Here is a 25,535-nt window from a genome sequence, read left to right on the forward strand (position 1 = left end):
CCTAACCCTACCCATTCAAGGAATGCATGCTACCCTGCTGATGTTCACATGGTCTCCTGGCGTTTGCTTTGGGATGTTCACAAAGAAACCAACTCTGAAATCAGGTAGCACTACCAAGTTCTGTAAGGAGCGGTGGCCATCACTTTGATACAATGTTACTTTGTTGTTTTAAAATATTTTAACTTTATTATTATTTTTATAGTATTATTCCAACAGACTGTTTAAAGGCAGTGATCACTAATACAGAACACACAGAGGCTAACGGTCAGCCAGGTTGCTCTCAGGACAAGGCCTGTGGCGGCCAGGTCACTGACATGCACGCGGGTAGCGAGTACGCTGCTACCTTCATAGCTTGGGCTGCAAGAGAAGAGACGGAAAAGACAGGTACCACTGGGCCCGTGGAAGCTATTTAATAAATATCATCATCAAAAAATAATAAAAAGGAAAAATAAACCCTCCAGAGTACATCCACCTTAGGTCAACTGAAAGCAAGCTAGTTTATTCAACCAAAAATCCAGGGAGAAGGAAAACATTAAAACAAAAAAAAAAGAAAAAAGAAAAAAAAGCAGTTCTTAACGCTAGCGGTAAATAAATTTATACAACAATTCAGTCTGTATAATATGATGAAATAAATCTACATCTTTTCTTATTTTGGTGCTTCTGAATTATACATACAGACAACAATTACAGGGACTAGTTCACAGAGCATGTAGGCCTAGACATGACATTCTCAAATCCTCACTGGCAACTGGTGAGATCTCACACATGACTGCCGGATCTGAAATTTCCTTTGCAAAGGCTCACAGCCTGGAACAGGTGATTTGCCTACAATATTTTTTTTTCTTGGATTTTTTTTCTTTTCTTTTTTTTTCTTTTTCATTTCTTTTTTTCTTTTTTTTTCTCTTTTTTAATTTTTTTTAAATGCATCAAACAACTAAAGGGAAACAAAACTGACAGCGTGCCCATTTGGGCATCGAGACTTAGTTTCTTCTGTATCCCCCTCCATACTTTATTTTCCCTATATTCCTTAAAATTCTTGGCGTCCTTCATGCCTTTCTTACAGCTATTCAGGTACAATAAAGTCTTCCTCCAATGTACAGTATTTCTTACAATATAAGTTATATGCAATGTTCAGCAATATTTCTCTTCACAGCACTAGAGACCCTGTTAAATAGGGACCATGAGTCTGAATGGCTTATTCACAAATGGGATCCGGATTCAGTGGTTGGAACACAGACACCACCGGCAGCTCCTTTGAAAAAGAAGCAAACATTTTGCTTTCTGCCTTCAAAAAACACAGATCTGTCGCTTTCGGGCTTCATGATACTGCTCCTGCAAAAACGCAAGTAGAAGGGGTCAGAGGGATGGATTCTTTGCGGACTCGGAAACTCCTCGTGCATACGGAGCAGGGCTCTCCCTCTCTACCCCATGGCGGTGACCATGCTGGAAGGATGGTGAGGTCCAAAGGAGAGGCCGGAGGGCGGGTGCATGGGCGTCGGTGTGGTCAGCATGTGACTGGAGTGGCTGAACGGGGAGATGTGACTCAAAGATGACATGTGTCTGGAGAGGGCGGCCGGGTTGAAGGAGCTGCTCTTGGGGAAGTCCTCCAGCGCGTCGTGCACCTTTTTGCACTTTTTGGACTTGCTAGACATCTTCCGGTTTCGGGTCTGGATGCCTTCCTTCTTCATAGTCAGGGGTCTGTTAATCTAAACAAAGATCAATTTTTTTTTTTTTTTTACTTTTTTGCTGCCTTGGAAATGGTACAGGTTTTGTGCACATAGGGCCTGCCACCTGCCCAGGCCAGCAATGTGCTTCTGTGTTGGTTGCCCCTTCCTTAGCCCTGCCTGCTCCTTCCTTTTTTTTTTTTTTTTTTTTATTCCAGTGACCCAGGTACTGCAGGTCTCAGGGTACAGGGCTTCTGACTCAGCTGCCACAGCTTTCAAACCCAGGGACCCCAAGCAGAGCAACTAAGCTCACTGACATCCAACTCTGGAAGCTGGCAAGTTCAGGCCCTGTCTAGTACGAGGATTGTCTGACAACATAACCTGTCTTCCTTCTTAAAATTTCCCTCAGCTATTTCCCGAGAAGACGGGCTTTGAGGCACCTTCGGGGGGGGGGGGGGGGGGGGCAGGGGGGAGTGCCATTTTGTTTACTTGTTTCATGAATCTCTTCTGAGACTTGCCACATAGAGCCGGGGAGAGTCAAGCCTCCCGTGTTGAAATCTACCTTTCTTGGAAATCAGACTCCTTGTACCTCTCTGCAAAAGTCTGGCTGCCACCACCACCTGGCTTTTTCACAATGTGCTGTGCTCAAGAACCTTTCTTTCCCCTGCAATGTGTGTGTTCTGAGACTTTTGGAGGGAGGAGTGTTCTGGGGATGGAACTTGGGGCCTCACCCTGCTAGGCGCTGCATACACAGTCCCGAAGCCCATGCTAAAACAATGTGTGCTTCCAGAGGGTACCCCTGTGCCCTCGTCACCCGACAGCAAGCACAGTGACTGAAAGCTGCTGTCGCCCCTAGCCTGCCTCTGCACTTTGGACAGGAAAAGCAGCTAAAACCAATCAATCAACCCAAAGTGTTTTGATAGCTAATAAGGAAACTCGTGGTCATAATTAAAGACCACGAAAGCTTCAGAGAAAGATGCGGGACCCTACTCTGAAGATTTCTGGGCTTGCTTAGGAGTTCCAGGCTAGCCTGAGCTACTAGCAAGACCCCACCGAGAGAAAAAGAGCACTAGGCTTTGACACCTGAACATCCTTTCGGTTAAGTGATTTAAGTGTCCTTTGAAAATTCATATACTTTGGGGATCCAGAATCAAGGATGGGATTTTACGAAGCTAAGAGGCTTCTCTTCATAGAGAGCCAGCCAAGTCAATGTCAACGGCACACATCTGCCGCAATGAATCAACCGCATATCTAGCCATGTTCCCAGGGATACGACCAAGAATCTTGACAAGAGGCAGCCAGGGCCCAGTGCTGCCTGCCATACTAAAGGTAAACAGCCCCAGCCACCAGTGTTCTCAAGGGTGGATAAAAAGGCTGCCTTGGCTCCATCTCTTCACTTCTCTGCCTCTGAGGCTAGAAAATGGCAGTTAAGGAAGAAAAGATCCAAATAGCCAAGAAGGACCGAGTTTTTTGGGTACGGTAGGAACATGGCTTCCTGGTGCTGGCAGAGAAGTAGAGAGGAATACCCGAGAGGAATACAGAGCCCCCCAACACTGGAGCCTCAGACCATAGTTACCCCTATGACAGGAAGAGGGGATGAGTAGAAGCAAAAGAGTCAAAGCCAGTGCCAGAAAACTGTCTCAGGGCTCCTTCAGGTTGTCAGGGAGATAAAGATGCCGCCCACAGAGATGACAGGTATCCACTCCCACATCAGACCTTCCCTAAGATAATGTCTAGATACACCACTGTGTACACCAATCACTGGATGCATGTAGTCAGATATCTAAATATAATATCTAGTTACACCAATAGCTACATGGCCACAGATAGCTAGTCACAACACACCTAGATACGCTGATGCAGAGATAGGCAATCGTCTAAAGACCTAGATAAGAAGAAAGGAGCCCGTGGCACACATGTGCAGACACAGCATGGGCAGAAGAAATTACACGCCAAGAACATGGGCCTAGATTATTATCTCATTGTTAAACACACCTAAGCTGCCTCCTTTGATGAACCCATACTAAGCCAAAAGGCAGAAAAAGAAAATGTACACACATGAGAATGAGAAAAATTTTCCCCCTCGCCCTAAGCTTGTAACAGCAGCACTTGGGGGCTGATGCAGAGGCACTGCTGGATCCAGGAAGGGATGGACGCATGCGCAATAGAGAAAAGTCAACAGGCTCAAAGGATGAGTCAGCTCTTCAGCACTTGACTCATGCTGAAGCTTCGGGTCTGTCCCTAGTTCTACTAGGGAAGAAACCATTATTCAAAAATACACACACATCTTTAGGTGAGAAACCAGCTTCATGCTCATCACTGTGAATTTAACAATTGGAGGTAGCTAATTTCCCATAATTTTGTAACTCCGTAAAGGTGGACAAGAAATGTACACACTACCACTTATGGGGGTGGGCGTGGGGATCTTGATGCCCTGTGAGGTCAGATGGTTAACTTTCCAGGTGTCCTGTCACTCCTGATACCCCGACTTCTGGGGAAATCAGCCTTGAATTCTACTTCACTAGCCATGCTACCGTGCATACCCTAGGTACACGCCTTTCTGAGTCATAGCTCCTTCAACTACAACTAAAATAAGACGAGTCTTCGCCCTAGCTACATCACAGGGCTCACAAGTCATGGACGTTCTTAGAGAGCTGGAAATTGTAGCTCAGAAAATAACCACATAGGCTGTGGGGATGCCTGGAGAGCTAATAAACGCTAATGCTCCAGTCCCCACCAGATCATAATCGCAAATCTTTCTAGCTGCTCTTCCCCGCGTTTGAAAGCAGGACTTGGTTTAATTGCAGATAGCCCAGGGAGTCAGGAGTCGAGGGAAACCAGCAGATCCCATTCAGGAAGCCTCTGGTTTCCTTCTACTGGGCAACACCGAAGGGGACCGACCGTGTCAAGAGATGTGAGCTTAGGATTCCTCTGGAATCTCAGAAACTTTATCCCACAGAGAGAGAGAGAGAGAGAGAGACAGAGACAGAGACAGAGACAGAGAGAGACAGAGAGAGACAGAGAGAGACAGAGAGAGACAGAGAGACAGAGAGACAGAGACAGAGAGAGAGACAGAGAGACAGAGACAGAGAGACAGAGAGAGAGAGAGACAGAGAGAGACAGAGAGAGACGGAGAGATGGAGAAAGACAGAAGGGGGAGGGAGGAAAGCTTCCCTGATTCCCGGGTGTCCCTGGGTAAAGTGACTTACTGCCAGAATAGCCCAAAGCAATAATTTCTGCTTCTTCCTCATCCCTCCCAGACTTTGCCAAAGGCAAAAGACACCAAGAGAAGAGAGGTGGCTTTTGGTGTGGTGGGGGAGGGGTGATTTAGGATTAACTATACTACATTTAAGGATGTCTTCTGCTACTTAGTGAGTTCGAGGACAATCTAAGCAATATGAGACCTTGACTCAGTAAAATTAAAAAAAAAAAAAAAAAGTCAGGGTAAATGCAGCTAGACTCTGTTGATTGGCAATTATCGTTCTGCTAACAAGGTCCAGAAGGAAGAAGGAACCGTTTCTTTCCCCTAGTGTTCCAACCTCACTTCTCCCCTCAGCCGTTTGCAAGTGAACGCTGTTGGGACAAAGACTTTCAGAGAGATCTTCAGACGCTTCAGTTCATGCTTGTCACACAGAGGATCATCTGAAGTTCACAGCACAGAACAGCCAAGGCTTTCCCCTCATCAGTAACCACAACTGTCCTCTTTTGCTCGAAAATAGACAGCCACACTGCAGATCCATCTCTCTCCCTTTCTCCTGAAAGGAAGGTGCTCCCTGGCCCCACCCCATGCAAGGGAACGTGGAAACAGAACTGGCGATTTCCTGTTTTGTTTTGTTTTGTTTTGACACACGATCTCTTTATGTGGCCCTGGCTGGCCGAGAATTCAGTATGTAGACCAGGCTAGCCTGGAACTCACAAGGCTCCGCCTGCAGTTGTCTCCTAAGCACTGGGATTAAAGGCATGGCCACCTGACCCGATGATTAGAACTGATGCTTTTTCTGTTTTTCAAGAAGATATTTTTTTCCTCCTTAAAACCTACACAGGCCCATGATACTTATCAGGTAAAAAATATCCAAAACATACTAACTGGGTAGTGGCAGTGTTCTTTTCCATCATTTTTGTTGTTGTCTTTGAGACAGGATCTTGCTATGTAGCCCTGGTTGGCCTAGTACTAGTTATACGTAGGCCATGGCAGCCTCTAACTCATGGTAGTCCTGCTGCTCAGCCTTCTGAGTGTTACCAAACCTGGGTTCCTTCTCTATCTCTAAGCCCTTCTGTCTCAGCAAAGATGTGTTCAAAACTCATAGTTTTGTGGTGACACTCGTCCGTAATCCTAGCACTCTGGAAGAAGTGGATCAGGAGAAAAAGGCCAGCCAGCCCCCTCTACATATAGAAGGCAAAGCTAACCTTGGCTATAATAAAACAGGTGTCTCAGAAACCCAAGAATTACAAATAAGAAACTCAGTCCTACTGTGTTGGTTTCTGACCCAATCGCCTAGCTCCAAAGAGACTGACGGTAACCCATCAGAAATCTGGATGCTGGTGCTGTTCCCACGGCCTGGACAGGAGAGCCACCACCCCGCTGGGTCCAGCCCCACTTACATTGTGCAGCTTGTAGTAGAGCCCACAGGCATTGCAGACGGGGTCCCCGTTAGCGTTCCTCCTCCAGAGGGTGGTGGTGGTGGTCTGACAGTTCGCACAGGAGGTCCCTGCTCTCCTTGCTGCTGACTGGGGGTGGGGAGAGAGGAGAGGATGAAATCAGAACAAACAGTAAATGTGTTGGTGGAGCTACAGAGACAAGCGTGGAGGCAAAAAAAAAAAAAAAAAAAAAAAAGATACTGAAATCAAAACTAGCAAGTGGGCCACATGAAAGCCATAAAGATCCGAGATCGTCCTCGAGAAGAAAAATGCAGCCAATCCAGTGTTTAGGAGTTGGCGGGACCTGAGCAGGCAACCTGCATGCAGAACTGGAGAGAAGCGGGATGCCACGCCACCTCCTTGGGAACATCCCCCCCCCTCCCTCCATCCCCATGAAGTATACGCCACAGAGTTCATTTTTAAGGCGGCAATTTCTAATTAGCCCGGCTAATTTTGGTCCCAAGATCTTAGTCATTCCCAGTCATCTTTCCCAGGCCCACAAGAGTTCTTTTTCAGAAACTATTGATCTGTACATCAGCTGTTGGCTTTCTGCGCACATGAACAGCAAAATGAAAGGAAACCTGAGCTAAGAAACCCCTTGCTAGACGTCCCAAATCAGGAAAGGTTGAACTAGCTGGGCATAGTAGTGGATGTTTAGAAATCTAGACACAAGTTTGGGGTAGGAGGATTACTGGGGACAGACATCAGGAGAAGGGAGAAAATGGGAATGAGATATACTAATACAGAGGTACAAAGATAGCCTGGTGAAACTCAATACTTTGTATGTTAAGCTAAAGACTGAATTTATTATAAATATAGACTGATAACTACAGATATTTTAAAGACTTAAAAATACAAAAGACTCAGGCTACCATGATTTAGGAAGAGGACATCTTGAGTTAAGACCCTGCCCAGTCACCCTGCAGCCTTTCACACGCCCGACACTATCGACACTATCAGACTTGGCCTGTCACTTGGCACTCCCAGGACAGCCACACTCGATATCTTTAGGTAGGCAGTCGTCATGCAATCAGGCAATCCAAAAAAGAAAGAAAAGATACTCTGACTATTTAATAGGGATCCTGGACACCACCTGCCCCCCTGGCTCAAGTCTCACACCTCCTGTGTGAAGTTCAGCATTTCCTATTTGCTGTTCTCTAAAGGAGCGTGCAAGCATCATAGGCCAAATGTCGGCCTCATCGTGAATTTTAATTCCCTGGTTCTGTAAGCTTGAAGGCTCACTCACAACTGTAATTCCTGCACTTGAAAACTTGCAAGATTGCCACCAACTTGAGGCCAGCCTGGGCTACATACACAAGGCGTTTCAGGACAGTGGGGCTACAGAGACGAATCTTGTCTCAAAAATTAAATTTAAATGTCCTTAGATCTGCTTTCATTTTCTTTAACAGGGAGAAATTTCTTTTACTGTTTGTGTATTTGAACTTATTAGGCAGCTTTTCTATGCACATATTTTTTAATTAAAAATTAAAGTCAAAACTTTTGAAACAAAATGGAACTTTGGGCCATCAAGAAGGCTCCCAGGAAAAGACACTTACAACCAAGACTGACCAGATCCCAAGAACCCATGTGATGGAAGGAAAAAAACCAAGTTACACTTTGATCTACACACACACACATAAACACACACAAAATCAAAAGAAAATGGAGCTGTCATTTCTAAAATATTCTTTCTGACCCTGAATAGAAAAAGTTAACTCAAAAATGAGTCTGGATCCTGAGCTCAAAATTAATAGTGAAAATCAGAAGATAAAGAATCATCTGGTATAGAAGCTGGAGATTCAGCTCAGTGAGTTTAACAAAGCAAAGGCCCAGGCTGGATCCTTAGCCCTCCCCCCACAAAAAAAGAAAGAAAGAAAGAAAGAAAGAAAGAAAGAAAGAAAGAAAGAAAGAAAGAAAGGAAGGAAGAAAGAAAAAAGGAAAGAAAGAAAGAAAGAAAGAAAGAAAGAAAGAAAGAAAGAAAGAAAGAAAAGCAGGAAAGGAGGAAGCAGGGGGAAAGGGAGGGAGGGAAAAGAAAAAAGGGAGGAAAGAAGGAAGAAGAAAGAAAAATGGATTCTGGTACGATTTTAAGAACACAAAATAAAACCTGTGCGCCCCTGGCTTTCTCTCTAGCAATACTGCAGCAAGCCCAAAGCTGCAGCAAACACTCAGAGGTGCACTGGGAAACCCAGCAGACAGATCCCTTCCTTCTAAAGTCCCTAGGCTGTCCCACAGATCTGCTCCCATGGTCTTAAAGAGGGAGCGCAGACTTTTTTCTTGTCTTCTTTTTCCTTTTATTTATTTATTTATTGTGGTGATTCTCTTAGGGATGGTAAGGAAGTGAAATTAAGAACGGCCCTTGTCTAGCACCGTACAGAAGTTGTTGCTTTCGCGCTGCCCATTCCGAAACGAAATCACCAAGGCCCGAGAGCGTTGGTGCCGATTCTGGAGCCGTTGGCCACCTGCCTTTGGGAAATGTGATCATTTAATACTTAAATAACGATTTCCCCTCAAGTGCTCTCTGGAAGAAAGTCTTACTGAAAACCAGTGCCTAATGATTTGTGACAATTATGTTACATGTGATTACTGTCACCGTCCTATGGTATTTCAGGAGAAATATTCAGAGCAAGACCGACAGCATCCACTCAGGCGACCAGCTTTCCCAGCTCAATAATTTTGAATGTATAATGTAAATACATAGGCCAATTAATACAATGAGTGATCTAACGAAAGAATTCAATACATATATAAATAATCCTTTGCAGGAGATTGTAAAGATCATAAATACACATGTGTGCCAGAGAGGTTTCTGGTAAGACAGAGAGTTTATGCAAACTTACAGAATTGCCCAGAACCACACTGCTGGGCTCCAAGGCCCGGACATCAATAAGTCTTTCAATAAGGCAAGCAGCTCAACCCGTTCTAGTTGTAAGACATAAGAGAATTCTGGAATACTAGTAGGAAGGAAAGCCATCGGTCCTAACTTCTATGTTTGGCTTGTGTCTCACGGAGAAGCTAGAGATACGATGGGCTAGGTAGTCATCGGTGTGTCTGCAAACACGAGAAACAAAACCAGCAAGCTAGAAAGGCCGAGCCGACGTGATGGTCAGGAAGCATGAAAAAGAAGAAAATATGGCTCCAGCGTCCTCAGCAGACACAAACCTAGGTGTCCACACCCCAGCATAAAAGAGAAGGAAAACAAAGAAAGTAGAAGGTTCTAGGCGTTTAGGCATAGACTGTACCTAAAGGGGGAAGGCAGATAGCTGGTGTGGTGGCTCAGAGGGTCAAGGGGCTTGCCAGCAAGTCTGATGACCCGAGTTCACTCCCCAGAACTCAGTGGGTGGAGAGCCCTGACTCTTCCTGTGAGCTATCTGCTGACTTCGAAGTGCACACAGCAGCACACAGCACACACACAAACGTAAACTGAGAAAAGAGGAAGAGGAATTTTTCCATATCTCCACACAGCACAGGAATTGTAATGGGATTGAAAATATCAATACCCCCTCTGGGTGGGATGATTAACACGGACAGCTTAAACTGTGACAGCCCATGCGCTCTAGAATTAAAATCAATTATTACTCAGAGGTTCAAGACTTCCTATGTAAGGTGAGTGAAAGCAGATCTATAGAAAATACAGAGTCCTCCCCTGTGTTCTCTGTACAGAGAAGAGAAAATGCCAGATAAATTCTCATTCAACCATCAGAAAACTATGAGACTTTTCAGATCTTTATAATTTCTTTGTCCTTACTTTAAAACTAAAAACTGGATATATTTCAACAAAAAGTTTTGTTGTTGGGTTTGTGTTTTTTCTTTTTTTTTTTTTTTCACCAAGGCTGGGTTCTGAATGATTCACGACATTCTTTTGTGGTGTGATCACACTCATTCTGAGCTAACACCTCCAGCCATTTCTTTCTTTCTTTCTTTTCTTTTCTTTTTTAGTGCTTCTTGTTCTGATCCGTCTAAACATCTTGATGTTTAAGTTGGAGAAGCTGAGTTGCTATGAGTTATCTCTAGCACCCAGATATCCGGCAGCCTTTTCCTAGGAAGTTAGCTTTGCACAGAAGAACAAGGGAAAAGAAAAAAAAAAAAAAACAAGAAAAACTTAAACTGCATGGGGAGGGGGTGGAGAGATAGAGAAAAGGGCAAAGATCAGATAGAATGAAGCTTAGAGATCTAAGATTGAAAAAAAAATTAAAGTCATGTGGACACTTCCACCCCTAGAAAGTGTTCCTTTTTCTAAAGACGATGTGAAAAGTGCTAAACTGACTGCTGTCTACACTGCCGTCTGTCTACACTGCTGTCTAGCAGGGAAGACAGTGCTGTAAGAAAGGAGTAGTGGGGGTCCCTTCTGCTTGGTTTTTGCTCCCCCCCCCTTAGAATCTGCAAGGAGAAATTCTTCCCCTCCACTTGGTGAACTTCGGCATTTTGATATCGCCTATGCATAGTTGGCCCCGACGACGTACTCTTATTGTCTTATATACAATCACTGCTCAGCCCGGCCCAAGGCTTCAGAGTCAAGTTTAGAAACAAACGGCTCCTGTTTGCTTCCTTTATAAATGCTCAATAGTTCGAGGTTTTCTCAAGTATTCCTAATACCAAAAAGCTCAAAAAAAAAAAAAAAATAGAAGCAAGTGTGTGTGTGGTAGGAGCTGGAAATTATCGCCCTGTGGATAATTTGTACGAAATAAATAAAGAAAGAAAGAAAGCCGAAGGTTAGATGAGACCACAAGTCAAGACAGGAACCACAAAACTCCCCGGAAGGAACCACCTTTACTAAAGTCCTCAAAGTCTCAGATCCAGAAGCAGAAAAAATACCAAGGGCTGAGTCTGAAAGTGGCTTCCTTCAGACATCCATCCCATTGCCAGGTCACCTTCAGACTCTACACATGACTGAGGCTGGCCCTGAACTCCTGATCTTGTGGGTACACCTCCGAAATTCTGGGCTTACAGGAGTGCCCTACCATACCACTATGTCCTATCCATCTTAAAGTACTGACACCAGAGGGTCAGTCCCACTTCTGCATCTGACACACTGCCTCCCTGGAGCCTTTTCCTGCTCCCAGGGTAGGTTCTACCTGGTGCCTGGGATATTCCATTCCCACGTTAAATTTCTGTCCATGACACAATTGGCACAGTCGTCCTGCCATTGCTAAGCTTAGTGACTCTATTGGGAAATAAGTTTCAGGTGTGACAGCAATAAGTTAGTAGCCTTAAAATTTAAGAAGTGAAACATGAAAGACAGTACAGAGGTTTTTCTGTATCTAATTTGAAAAAAAAAAAAAAACCAGAGGAAAAGGGGAATGGGGGGAGAAAAAAAGAAGAAAGAGGAGAAAAAGAGAGGAGGGAAAACTGTCCTAAGCACGCTGATGTGGTTCTGAACTGTCCTGCCAATTCCCGCAGAGAGCCATCCTTCCCAGAGACAATATGGAAAACACCAAACAGTGACATGAGTTCAGTCCTTCCAAGAACTCACCAGCCTTCGCTTGGGCTTGATAAGGGGCCGGTTCTGTCCGTTCATCTTATGGTACAGTCCGCACGCATTGCAAAGGTAGTGCCCAGTTCCATCTCGCCGCCACAGTGGGGTGGAGGTTGCCCCACAGTTCACACACTCCCTGCCTTCTGAAAACAAGATAAGAGATAAGCCACTTATGGAAGGGAAGCAAACAAACAGGAGATAACATTTAGAATTATGAGGGAAGGTCTGTGAGATTCCTCCGCGAGAAAAGGCACATGCCACCGAGCCTGAGGACCTCAGTACCATCCCTGAGACCCCAAATGGTGTAAGGAGACAACTAACCCCCAGAAGTTGTTATCCATCCTCCACATATACTCTCTCTCTCTCTCTCTCCTCTCTCTCTCTCTCTCTCTCTCTCTCTCTCTCTCTCTCTCTCTCTCTCTCACACACACACACACACACACACACACACCACAATGAAATTAGAAGGGAAAAATAAAACAAAAACATTATTTGCAAACTCATTTGGGCAGGGAAATAGTTCACCCCAGCTCCAAAGTGCTCCGAAGTTCTGACTCTGTGTGACAGAACCCTTACTGTTACAGATAGACTTCAGGTGAGTAGAATAACAGACCCTTGACTTTGACATCTCCCACTTGGTGAGGAAGACAGAGCCAAAAGGAAGGAGGGAGACCTTCAAACATTTCCCTAAGAGCACGCTGAGTGCGGAACACTCGGGCTACACACAAGCAAAAGACTTCGTTCATTTTCCTCGGAAAAAAAAGTCAATGAAGCAAGGAATGGGGACCCAGTTGGTCCCCGGGCTGTCTGTATAGATTGACTCAATAATGAAGATTAGGATAGGGAGAAAGGAAAGATTAATCGATAGATAAACAGATAATAGATGGATTATAGATTGATCAACTGGATGATGATTGAGTAGCTAGAACTTCACATTTTTTTTACTTCCAATAAAACTGTAAGTGCCCCTAGTTGCAAAGTCATCAATTAAGGCCCAGCAGGACTGACTCAACCTCTAATTCTGAGAGCCTCTCCTTCAGAAAATACCACCTTTGCTGGAGCTTTCCAGCTGCTAGGAGAAGAACCAGAGGTAGACTCTGGCCCCAGCCTGGCCAGCCAAGGGCTGATGGAAGGAAACACAGTGCAAGCCTTCAGGCAGATGATCTCAAGGGGCAAAAGTCAAGAGAAGAAAGGGCCGCAAGGATAGATTGCAGGTCAGACAAAGATTGGGAGAAGAGGAGGGGAGGATGTTCCCCACTCAGTAACTGAGGCCCAACTGCAGTTTCTCTCTCTTTTTTCCAAAACCACAAATAAACAAACAGAAAAACCAGCTTAGCCAGGTTTGTTCACTCCCAGAACCAGCGCTGAATCAGAACAGGGACCTACTTCCAGAAAGTTCCTCAGTAGAAATTGGACAGAGAGACTTCTTTGCAACTTCTGAAAGTGGGAAAGAGCCCTTCTAGAAGAACCTCTTCCATTTGGGGAGTATGGAGTAACACAGTAGCATTCTTGGTTCCTCTGGCCAAGGAGGAAGTGGCCAGCCCAATCCCCTGCTGGAACAGGCAGCTCAGCGGGGCCACCACAGAGGTGGGTCAAGGGAATGAGAGAGAGACTCTCGGGGTGGATGGGGCAGTGAAGAACAGCCCTAAATTTCTTTGAGGGGCTGAAAGTATAGCTCCAGAGTAGAGCATTTGCCCAGCATGTATAAGGCACCGGGCTTGACCCTCAGCACTTAAAAGGGGGAATCCCTTTGTCTTGAGGGATTAATCAATGACAAATGAAGTAAAGGAAGAAACTCCAGAGGAGCGATTGGGAATTCTGACTTCCCAGGAAAGGAACAAAGTCTACCTTGGTAGACAAAAGACCTAATGATTTTTGGAAAGCCCCAGGTCAAAACCAAAGGACCAGGGGGGTGTTCACACCTGTGGACTTGCCACCTTCTCCAGGGACAAATTCTTTCAAGTTATCATCACCACAATGTAACTCCAACCCTCCCTAACAGTGGTCAGAAAACCATGAGAGACATCACGTTTTCCATTACTAAGGGGGCAGTGTGTAAACCTGCTTTTTCAAAACTGATTTGAACAGAAAAATTTTTTTTTTACCATCCAGATTACAAAAAAGGCTTTTAGCATGGGGTCCGCAGCGAACTCTCCCCTGGTGTCTAGAGTCTCTGGGACTAGATATAAAATTTGCTTATACATACAGCCAAAGATACTTTCATAGGATCTCAGTTAACTTTTCTTGATTCTCCTCAAAGGTTCTAGAGGGTTCTCAGACAAATTTCATGTAGGGCCAAATTCCGATGGCATATGGCCAACGGCTGTGAAGAAGCTGAAGGGGTGAGCGGGAGGGGAAAGGAATACCAGCTGTAGAGCCATGGCCAGGAGGCCTTGCTGTTTGGCTTCCCAAGTGTGTATTGCTTCCACAGCTCAAATGCTGCGAGTGAGTATGGGCCACAGCCCAGCCAAGGCCTGCTTTTTATCCTGTCTGCACAGGGGTCACTTAGGTCCCCTTCCCTTATAAGCACTGGGCAGAAAGACGGAAGCTTGCTGCTGACATGTCCCCTGCACCAGGCACAGCAGAAGGGTAGCAAGCAAGCCGCCCTGCAGGGCGAATGCCTAGGCACCCTGACGCTAAGGGGATCTCCCAGCCTGTGGCCAGGCTGATTTCCTTTTCTTTGTCAGGTAGGAGGGAGGAAGACAGTTTCCTTTCAGAGGGCCCTTGAAAGCAGAGTGACTAGTTGGTTGCTCTCAGGCAGAGCCCTGCACACTAGAGCAATTTTCTGTCTTGATTCACTCCACAAATTTTCGACTGCCTTGCGTGGGCTTTACTCTTCTCATTTCTCCCTGCCTCTACTGTGACTTCAGCACACAGCCAATTTTCCTAATGGAGGGCTTGACTCCTGCCTTCTGTCTTCCTCTTGCCTCTCCCCCTGTCTGCTGTGAGCTGCCAGGCAGACACCTCTCTAAGGTGACAAGAACCACAGAGCTGTGAGGCCTCTTGACATTCAACAGCCATTTTCAAATGCCCCTTGGGCTTTCAGACTGAAACCCTGAAATTGGGCTGCATAGGAGCAGAAGGCCGGTAAGCTATTTTTCTCAGGAAAGTGGAAGGAGGTACCCATATCCAAAAAGGGATCAGGGAAACTGAGAAAAAATGACCCTTTAGGGAAAAATAAAAGCAACAACAACAGCTTTGTCTTTTGTTCAGAAAGATAGATACCAGACCGAAAGCAAAGACATCAAGAAAGCAATGCAGGCCCAGACCACAACCTCAAACGTTTCTCCAAAGGACAGCAATAACCCTGACCTGCATCTCTTTTCTGTCTCATCCAATAAGTACATCTGCAAAGAGGAAAGAGAAAGGAATTGGGGGAAGAGGGAGGACAGGAGAGCAGGGAAGGGAAGGGAAATAAGAGAACACCCTCTACAAGAATTCCCACTAGTCCTCTCTCTGCACACTGAGCGCTTCTAGAAACTTCCCTCTATACTCCCCAAAAGTCCCAGGTCTTTTGCGGGCCAGGTATGGCACTCTTGGTTTTTATGACTGTGAGAAAGGAGTGAGAAGGAGGAAGTACAAAGCCAAATTTCACCCCTTCACCTAAACAAACAAACAAACAACAAACAACTGGGAACAAGGCTTAGAGAAAACCTAGTACTGATCCTGCTTCTCCCACCCCCACCCCACCCACCAGCTTAAGGAAAGAGATGAAAGAAACAGATCAAACCAAGAACAAAAAGTGTGCAAACCTAAGGGGATGAAGAAGAAGCGTGGAAATGAGGGCACAGAAATTAGAGTCTTTTGGAAAGTCAGAGTCCCCTCCCCCCACAGCCACCACAGGGGCCTCAGAGCCCAGGCGCTTCCCTGACCTCAGAGCCCCACCAGTACCGAGAATTTTTGTTTTGCTTTGTTTTTAAACCCCATTGCAACCTCAAAACACACGGGCGTCGGTCCTCGATTTCAGCCCTCCAGTAGCACATTGGGAGGCAACCAGTCCTTTCGCCTCTCTCTCTAGTCCGGAGCCTTCACTCCCCACCAGCCCAGCTCTTGTCCAGGCACCTTGGCAGACCACATTGCCCCTCAGCTCTCTCTTCCTCCAGCTTTCTTTTTGACTCTACCAACGAGCTTACCTCCCTTCTCCCTCCTGCCTACTTTCATGTACTGAGCATGCAGGTCTGAGTTTTTCTGTCAGCCTAACCGCATCCGGACTCTATTAAAGTTCCTGGCCCAGGATAAACAATGCAACTGTCGCGTGCAGCCGTCTGAAAATAATTGGATTAGCTAAAACATATCAACTAAATAGAGACAGTCCTGCTCAGGCAGTCAGAGTGAATGTCACCCTGGGGAAAAAAAAAAGAAAAAGAAAAAGAAAGGAAGAAAGAAAGAAGCAAACCCTGAAAACTGATCTCCTGGTCACTAGGCTCCAGGCACCATGCCTCTGAAGTCTTCCAAACCCAAGCACGGTCGGAAGACTGCTCATCATCCAGCCTGCCCTTCATAGGCAACTTTTTGACCATGGTTTTTTTTTTTTTTTTCCTTAATGCAATCTGTGTAGCTGGAGTGGCCCACTCTGAAATGAGCACACCTTTGGAGACTTAACAGTCTTCACAAAATTCCTTCTGAAAACACAGGTCACACTACACACTCTGGTGACTGAAATGCTTTGTGTAGCCACACACCGAGAATATAAATTTGTCTTACTTCTAAAGCAAAGGAAAAACCCTGCCTGAGCATGCGTCCCTGCAATGGCTTCGATAGAAAAAAAAAATCTCTCCGCTTGCTGGAAAACACAGTTGGCTTTTGAGGGGCAGGGGAGGTGCAGAGGAAGCGGAAGCACGCACCTGCAAAATCTTTTTCAGCCTTTCTATCCATCACACCTGGCTTCCAATCAACTCCAGGAATTGGAGGTCCGAAGTGGGGCTCAAAAGACACTGTGGGGAACCGACTGGGAAAAGGGGTGCTTGATGGTCCTTTCGCTCTGCAGCCCTCAGAAGTTCAGCTAAGAAGAGTCCCTTTTTCATGGGAAGCCTGCTGGTTTTACCAAGTGTCTGCCTCCTTCCCGAATGACACAGACACACGTTTTATTTATATGTATCTCTATAAAGGACAGTCCTTGGCTATAGCCCCAGTGACCCTCTCTGAGGGGAGAGAAGAGGAGCAGTCCGACTGACAGAGGCCAAAGGGGTCATAGAAGGGACCTGTGTTTGTTTAGGTTGGAGAAGGTTTCGCTTTAGCTTTTAAACACTACAGATTTATTCCTGGGGCCTTCCATTTGGTCTCTAAAGGCTAGCTGTAGAATCCAGAAGTCCCTCAGCAGGCAGGAGGAAGGGGCATCCATTTGTTTGTGTTAATCTTTTTCCTTTCCCAGCTCACTTGGATTGGGGGGGGGGGGTTACAAGCAGAACACACTTCCCCTCTGCAGACTAAATCAGCAGGAGTTAAGACACCACATTCTTCCCAGGCTGGAAGAATGGAAGGTCTCTGAAGTGCTGGGCGATACCTGTAGGCCTTCCAGAGACTTCCCCACACCCCCCACTTTTTTTTTTTTTAAGGGAAGAAAGACCCCTTTTTGCCTTGACCTGGATGTAGAGGAAGTAGGAGAGAGCAACAGAAAAATTTCCAAGGGTGGAGGCGGCACTTACCTGTGCTGGATCGCGCCTTGGGCCTCGACTTACACCCGAACCCTGTTGGGGATCCTCCCAGCAGGCTGCTGGGTGGGAAGAGTCCGGAGCTGTACTCGGGCACGTAGGGCGGATAGGTGGTGATGGGATGGTGGGCTGAGGACGAGGCCCCTCCCAGGGTGGTCATACTGCCTCGGGAGTGGGACGTCTCCAGCTTCATGCTATCCGGCAGCGGCACCTGATACTTGAGGCACTCTTTCTCATCTTGCCTGGTGGAGCCCGCCGATCCTGGGGTGGACAGCGACGGGTCTGGGGAGACGTCCTTCGGAGGGGTGGGAGGGAAGGTGAAGAGATGCGGACTGGAGTGGCCTGCGGCCAGAGAAGAGGATGAAGCCGGAGGGTAGACGGACAGCGGCCCCGGGGAGCCGTGGTGGATGGACGTCTTGGAGAAGGGGCTGAGGTTCCAGGGCGAGGCAGTGTGGTGGCTGCTCAGGGCTTTGCCGCCATCCAGCCAGGGCAAGGATCCGTGCAGCAGAGGTGGGCGGCATACCTGGCTCCCTGCGACGCCAGCGATGACAGGGAAAGAGAAGAACAGAGAAGAGGACCTCATTGAAAGCTGCTCACAAACACACCTGGAGGTTCTAACCCTGGCGCCCCCAACCTCCTAGTCAGCAAATCTCCAGGCCCAACCGAGCAAGAGAGCTCAAACCTACTCTAATTTCGGTGGTTCCAGGAGTACCGGGCCCGTGCGCCCCGAGGTGGAAACAGACCCTGTCCACACCCATCAAATCTAAAACGAAAGGCCTGCTCCTTAAATACTCCAGAGGAGTTGCAGGGACGCGAAGAAAGGTTCCATGGCTTATTTGTCCTGTCCAAATTCGCAGTCTAAACCAGATTTCCTGGGGTCTCTCTCTAGAACCTGCCTTGATTTATTGGTTTCTTTCAATGGCCCTGATGCTCCCACCGCAGACTTAATCCCAGCCAGGCTGATAAGAGAGTCAGCATGAGTGATGAGGCCTGAAGGATGAAGTGGGGCCACACCACTCCTCAACCCTAGGGAGAGGCCCAGCTCCCAACACCCAAAGCAAGGAAGGCAGGGTGTATTTGAGAGTTAATTTAGAAAAGTTCAATGCTCGCTTAGAACTGGCAAAGCTGCTTCCAAAAGGCCTGAAATGGAAAATTGCAGAAACATTTTAATTGTCCAAAACCGTGAAGGATCTTCCTTCCTAATTTTCCTTCACCCTTCCAAATCTTATAGGAAAAGAAGAGAAAACAAGTCCCCCTCCCTGGCCCTTGAGACTTTTCTAGTCACCAGGGCAGTAGGTGAATTTTCACCTGAGACACAAAATTCCAGTTTATGTGTGTCTTTTAAGCCAAGGATGACTCATCTACAGAAGTTTAGCTTTCACTTAAAATAACCCATTTTAAGGCGTTCCTCTGTTATCCAGGTCCATACTCTCTGCTAGGGGAAACTTTAAATTGCAAGTGCAAATCTACATTCTTATTGATCTTTCCGTCCTGTATGCCTGCCTCATCATTTGACAGTCTTGTCAACCATTAAGAGCAATACTGAAACTAAAATCTTTAGCTAAAGGAAGGGGAGGGGAGTCAAAAGAGCTGGAGAATTCTCTCGAGCGCCAAGGGTTAAGGTTTTTTTTTTTTTTTGATGCAGGAAGTAGTATAGTAAATAACGTTAGGTCTGATCTACCTCATTTCCACTCAACTGCTAATCTGCACACAACCAGAGCAAAGAGCGCCGCATCCGCAGAAATGACTGTTTAAGACCTGGAGGCTGTGAGGCAGAGGACGCCTGCTGCCAGAGGGGCTGTGAAAACGGCGCCAAGGCTAGCTCGGAGTAGGGAGACCTGAGCAGGCGCAGCTGACTGAGAAAGCCACGCGTTTTCCTCCCTTCCGAGGTGTTGCTCCTCTGAGCACAATCTCACAGCTGGGAAGTGTTAAGGGTCCCCTGTCCCAACCACATAAGGCTGGGTTTCTTCCTTTCTTTTTCTTTTTTAAACACCTCCCCTCAACTTCTCAAGGTAAATGGTTTGAGGGAGGCAACTGGAAACTCTCCTACTTAAAAAGAAACTTTGGTGTATCCTAAATATCTTTGAGGAGTCCATAGGAACTACTGTAGGCCAGAGGAGAAAATAAGGCCAGGGTTGCTGGCAATTAAGCATCTAAAGCAAAAACGTAGGAAAATTCTGTGTAGCCGGGAGTCTAAGCAAACCTGACTTCTCTTCGACTTAAAGCTTCTACCTCTTTTCTACCGTGTCAACCACCAGATTCTCTTCCTCAAGCCACCAGGAAACCTGCGTAAAACTCAAATGCACTAGTTTTGGGGAAAAGGCAAAGAAAGTAGAAATAAATACATGTGTTTGGGCTTTTCTGAAAATATAAAAATTAAATTGTTTTCAAATTGTAAGGCTCTGGCGAAAGAGCCCTTCCACTAGGTAGCTAGAAACTGGAAGCTCAGTTCCAGGCCGGCTTGGCCAGCGCTGGTGCTTGGCCTGAAAGGCTCGGCGCGCGGCGGGCGCGTGCAGGCACAGCTTGAGATGTCCCCTGCTGCAAAATCTACTACCAACCGCCTGAGGATCAGGGCTGCGTCTAGGGGCCTGCCAGGTGAGTGCCTGGCCCAAAGGACACCCGCAAAGAGAGGGGCCTGCAGCACACTTTAAAAAACACTCTCCCAAAGAGCAACACTGCTTCCTCGCCCATTTCCGGACCCCAATTTTTTTTTTTTTTAATGAACTAGTGACACACTTAAGGGCTTTTGCTTGCTCTGCCCAGCCTGAGTCTCTGGCTGTCTCCCGGACCCAGGAAAACAGGAGCGGATAGAGAGGATTCCTGCACCCAGGTGAACTCACCGTGGTGGGTCGGAGGATACCTCTGCACGGTAGCCCTGACCGAGTTTCCGTAGTAGGACGGGACGTGGTTGCCTTGACCATCGATGTTAAAAAGTACGTCCACCTCTTCCGTCAGAGGGTACTGAGCCGGGTCCATGTAAGAGTGGCCGAGGCCCGGGTGGTGCGTGTCCGGGTGCTGCCCGTTGAGGACCGCAGGGTGGTGGTGGCTCACCCAGCGCGGTTGGTCCGCAGTCACCTCCATGTCCTCGGCTGTGCTCGCGCCCTCTCGCCGGGCCCGGAACCCTCGCGGATAGAGGGAGGGCTGTCGGCCTGGGAGGTCCGCGGACTCCTGCCGTCGGAAGCCCAGTAGAGGGGTCGTTTAATGGTTTGTTTGTAGTGAAGTGGGTAGGAAAGGTGAGCAAAAAAAAAAAAGAGGATTTAGGGGGGAAAGAAAAATCTTTGTGGGATAGTTTGACCAAAAAAAAAAAAAAAGGAAAAAGAAAAAGAAAATGGAAGAGAGAGAGGAAGAGGGAGCCCCCCTCCCTTAAAAAAGTAAAAGCGGCGGAATAAAGAGGCCAAATGAAAAAAATAAAAATAAAAAAGGGATGAGGAAGAAAGGACGCTGCAATCCAAGTGTGGCCACACTGCACACTGGTTCCTCGGCTCTCAGAGACGGTTGCTCCTCCAGTCACCTGCAAAAGAGAGAAGAGTAGAGCTGGATGAGCTCTAAGTACTTTAAACACCTGAAATTCTTCAGGGCGCTAGGTCTCCTGGAGCTTCCCGCAGGGCCGGCTCACCCAGGACGTGCACACGCACGCGAAGACCCGGCGGGAGAGGAAGCCAAGCTCCCCAGCACATCTCGCAGGAGCCCGGGACTGACTAAGCAATTAAAACTTAGGGACAAGTCCTCCCTGGAGGACACCGGCCCCCGGATCTCTCCTACCACTACAAATCCTCCCAAGGAAGAAAGCTGAGCTTTAAGTTTAGAGGGGGAAAAAGTCCCTCCACTTAGAGGGAGGGGGATTGAAAAAAAAAGTCACAATACCGACCTGAGTAGCAAGGAGCAGAGAGGAGGAGGAGGCGTGTGACCTGCCCGGTCAGATTGCGTAGCTCCCTAAGTCTCGCTCTCTCAGTCTCCCTCTCTCTCTCTCTCTCTCTTTCTCTCTCTTTCTCTTCCTCTCCCTCTCTCGGAATTTTTTTTTTACAGGGAATGCATTCTTTCTGAAAGTATCAAGACGGCGCCAGGCAGCTCAGTGTTCGCAGACAGCTGTGGCGCGACGCAACTTAAGGAGGTTCTAGTGTCATCCGCGCCGAGGGGGAGGAGCCTGGCTCTGGCAGGAGGGGACACGATCCCTAGCACAAGGAAACTGCAACCCAAACCCGCTCCAGGACTTCACCCCCACCCCATCCCCCCCCCAACCCCCGCACACCGCCGCCCCTCCTCCCGCCCCTCCACTGACCGGAAAGGGGCGCCGCCAGGAGCCGCCTAGGGCAGAGGGGCCGCGGGCAGGGTGGGCGAGGCCGGCCGGGGCTTGGGGCGGAGGGGACAGGCAAGTGGGAATTCGCGCTCTGGCCCTTTAAATGTAGCAGAGCCGATTCATTCGGGCTCAGTAGATTATTCCGAACCAGTGAAACCCGGCCGCCCCATTCATGAAGCTAATTTCCATAAGCAGACTTTTCTTTTCCACACTTCTTTAAAATGAGCAAACTTTGAAACTGGGATTCAAGCCACGGTATTTTTCAGATCATATCAACTTGGAGGCTATGTGCATGTAAAACCGATCAGTAAAGTTTCATGTCAAAATAAATGAAGATTTGCTTCCCGAACCAGTTTCCCTAGGGGCTGATGAATCGCGCAGAGGACCTGGGCTTTGATTCGGTCGTCCGCATTGTTTTTGTTAAGGTCTCCGCTTACTTTCACAAACCTCTTCAGTGTGAACAGCGTCAGCTGTTGCAGCTGTCTTTTTCAGATCTAATGATATAATCGATGTGTGCTTCTGACTTGAGTGACAACATGCTGCATGGAAAGCCGGGTGGGCGAGACCCAGGCTCACTGGTCCCCGAAGTACGGTGTTTGACTTGATCTTTTACTCGGGTGGCCTAACTTTTCCCTTCATTCAGCTCGGGGCCCTACTCACTCTGCCTTCCACCCGAGAAACACGGTCCCCTCCACAGACCCTAACCCTGACCTTTGAGGTGAGCCCCAGCAGCAACCAGCCTGGACTCGGTAGTCTCAGGGCCAGGGTCTGTTGGGTGGGCAGCCTGCTGACGCTGGAAGAGCTGCCGCAAGACGCCCCCGTGAGGGGCGGGGCTAGACGAGGGCGGGACCATTGTAAAGGCCAATCATTGGACTAGACCAAGACCGGGTTGCAGTCGCCCCGCCCCACGGGTTTCAACCTCTGCGGCCCTGTGCGGTCTTTTGAGTCACTGCATCCCCTAGTGGCGTAAAGGTTTCTGCAGCCTGGGTCCGGAAAATAGCCCGGACGAAGCAAGGTCGGGCGGGAAAATACTTTGGGTGCACCCCAATGCAGTGTACAAGAAGGTGATTCTATTCCAGGGCAGAGAGCTGCACTTGTAGGGTTACTGGAATTGACTCCTTAAAATGTCCCACTAATACAAAACTTCGATTCCCTTCCTAAAAAATCTCTAAACAACTCCTATCCTACTGTGGATAAGAAGCATCAATGTCTGCCTTGTAGCCGGTATGGGGGGGGGGGGTGCGTTCTTTTAACAGCACATCCCTTGAAGAAGACAAGTAAAATTTATTTGCAAATGTGCCCTGCGGACTTGGGTTTGGTGTTTCTCTTGACTCCTCATCTTTTTTACATTTGATCTTTATTCGAAATCCAGGCTGAATTTCTAAATACAAAACATGAATTTACCTATCTTTTTTTTTTTTTTAATAAATCTCCCTCCTGAGTTTATCCTAAACCCCTTGGTCTCCCGTTTCTGAGGCGACCCAGTCTCCGAATATCGATTTTTACTTTCACTCCTTGACCAACTCATCTCTCCTGGGCCAATCAAGCTGCCAGCATCTCATCAGCTCACGGCGCTCTCAAAACCTTTTAATTATTTAGTTGCTGTCTAACATTCGCCGGAAACCACTCCATAAACAAGCAGAGAGGACCGCACACACATTTTTGCTAAGAGACCCGAGATTAAGATTAAGGATGGGAGTTAAGTTAAAAAAAAAAAAAAAAGTGGTGTTCCTGTGTCGCTGATGAATCGTGTAGGATACCAGCTTGACCTTAGTTCACAGTTTCAAGGGAAAAAAAACAAAACATCAACAACAACAAAAAGCAACTAAGTATTAACTCTTTGGTCCTGGTCATCGAACTCTATAAATTAAAAAAAAAAAAAGCAAAAGAAATCCTAAACAAAGCTGCTGACGCCAAGACTTGAACGTGTTAATTTATACGGCTTAGAACTTACTTTAAAAGACTGAAAAAGAAAATGTTTCTGAAAAGGAAGGCTTCCCTATTAGGGGCTCCTCTCTAATAAATTTGGTAGTGGGAATGGAGAGGATTATTCGTTTTAATTTAATCACCAGAGGAGCTACGCAGGGATGCAGAGGGCACTCCCCTGCCTTAGAAAAATAAAACATCTAGAAGGCCCCTCCAGGTCTGAGGTAGTTTAGGGCTGGCAGAGGAGGGTAGGGGGCCTGAAGCTGGATGCCCGGGGTAATGGAGCCAGCCTGTAGGGGGTATTTAACTTGTAATTCCCAGCCGGTCCGCCCCTGTTCCCGGACTGACAGTGGGTAATTGGGAAAGAGGACGTTGCTCTTTTGATGGCCCGCGCCGGCCAGTCTCGCCGACGCCACACTGGGTTTGACGTCACAGGCCCAGCCCCAGAGTCAGAAACGCAGAGCGGGGGGGCGGGGGGGCTACCGGGGAGGGAGGGCCGAGGTCGGCTCGCGGACCCACCGGGAAGAAGGGGGAAGGGATCGAGTCCGGAGAGGGAGGCTGCGATGCGTGGCCTGAGGCGGAGAGCCGGACTCCGGGGGTCTGGGCCAGGCCAGGCGCCGGTCTGACCCGCCTCGCTCGCGAATGCAGGCCGGGCTTCCTCCTCCCCTGGCGGGTGGCGGGGGAGGGGAGGGGGCTCGAAGCCGGAGGGAAAGGGTGGTCCGAATCCTCCAGTTGCCAGAGCCTCCAAAGCTGATCCGGGCCTCGTGAGGGGACGCCTCAACGCCCTCCTGAAGACCTGAGATGACACCCCAGACACCCCGGCCCTGGGCTCGGTGTTGCTCGCTCCCCCTATTTCCCCAGGAGCCTCTGGCGAAGCTGGGGGGAAAGGCAAGAGAAAGTCATCAAGGAGCCTGTTGTTGCCGCTGCTGCCTAGAGCCTTTGGCTCCTCTAGTTCCTGAGGCCTCCCACAATAGGGTAAGGGGCTAACCAATGATCTGGGTACCTGGCGACCCAGCATCCTGAAGCGGAGAGCTCTACTAGAGCCATCAAGAAGCCGGGACCTGGAGCTGTGTGTTGGGTGGCCCGAACCAATTTGGCCTATCTGAAACCCCAGGCCTTGGGGCTGCAGCTGTAGGCGTCAAGTTGAGCAGGGTATGTGTGCCCTCTTGGGGAAAGGGTTAGAAATGGATCTGACTTTCACTATGCTTGGAGTAAGCTGGGACACCCCCCAACACACACATGCGCGCGTGCGCGCGTATACACACACAAATACACACAAACGCTTGCCCATCTTCAGATCCCTCCCATTTGCCTTCCCTGGGGCTTTGAGACCCCCATTCCTCTGGAAGTAGGCACAGTCTGTCCCATTCAAAATTCTGGAGCCCTGATTGCAAAGAGGCTAAAGGTGACTGGGCCACAGACTCAGAAGGTAGAAATCCACGCAACTTTCGTCACCCACCCGAGCCTGACTCTGAGAGAGGGCAGGCGAGCTCCGCGGGGCCGAGATGCGGAAAGATGCTACCTTAGGATTTAAGCGCTGCCAGCCAGAGAGTGACCAGCAAAGCCGAACCTTGGGAGTCTAAGTACTATAGTTACTAATCCTGGGCCGGGGTAGAGAGCTTGTCTCGGAATGCCTAGGGCAGTCATTTGAGCTTGTTTACTTAAGGACTTTGCAAGCCGAGCGCGAGCGGAATAGTAGGATACTCCTAGAGGCAGCAAATATTTGCAGGCTGAAGAACGAAGCAAAGCGGGGCCGAACTGCCTTGTCCCTCCCACCAGGAGCCACGGCGCCGGCCTGGGCGGACCTGAGGGCGCGGTTACCGACTGAAGTAAAGCCCGGAACCTGCGAGGCTGGGAGGTCGGGGAGAGCTCAGAGCAGCACCGAA

General features: G+C 48.0%; 1 protein-coding gene across 4 annotated transcripts; it reads right to left on the bottom strand.

The window, feature by feature from the left end:
* Positions 1 to 1,421: 1,421 nt before the first annotated feature.
* On the bottom strand, positions 1,422 to 20,507 carry Gata3 (GATA binding protein 3). Of its 4 annotated transcripts, none has more exons than XM_026783138.1 (5): positions 20,267 to 20,507; positions 17,421 to 17,957; positions 11,773 to 11,915; positions 6,267 to 6,392; positions 1,422 to 1,706 (listed from the first exon to the last, which is right to left on the bottom strand). In XM_026783138.1, exons 1-5 carry the CDS (start codon positions 20,505 to 20,507, stop codon positions 1,422 to 1,424), a joined length of 1,332 nt encoding a protein of 443 aa, XP_026638939.1. The 4 variants fall into 4 exon arrangements, with proteins under 4 accessions (XP_026638939.1, XP_026638938.1, XP_026638941.1 ...); XM_026783137.1 differs by having other exon boundaries at positions 11,773 to 11,918; XM_026783140.1 differs by having other exon boundaries at positions 1,645 to 1,698.
* Between the last annotated feature and the right edge of the window lie 5,028 nt (positions 20,508 to 25,535).

Source organism: Microtus ochrogaster, chromosome 16, assembly GCF_000317375.1.
Source record: "Microtus ochrogaster isolate Prairie Vole_2 chromosome 16, MicOch1.0, whole genome shotgun sequence".
In the NCBI taxonomy this organism is placed as follows: Eukaryota; Metazoa; Chordata; class Mammalia; order Rodentia; family Cricetidae; genus Microtus; species Microtus ochrogaster.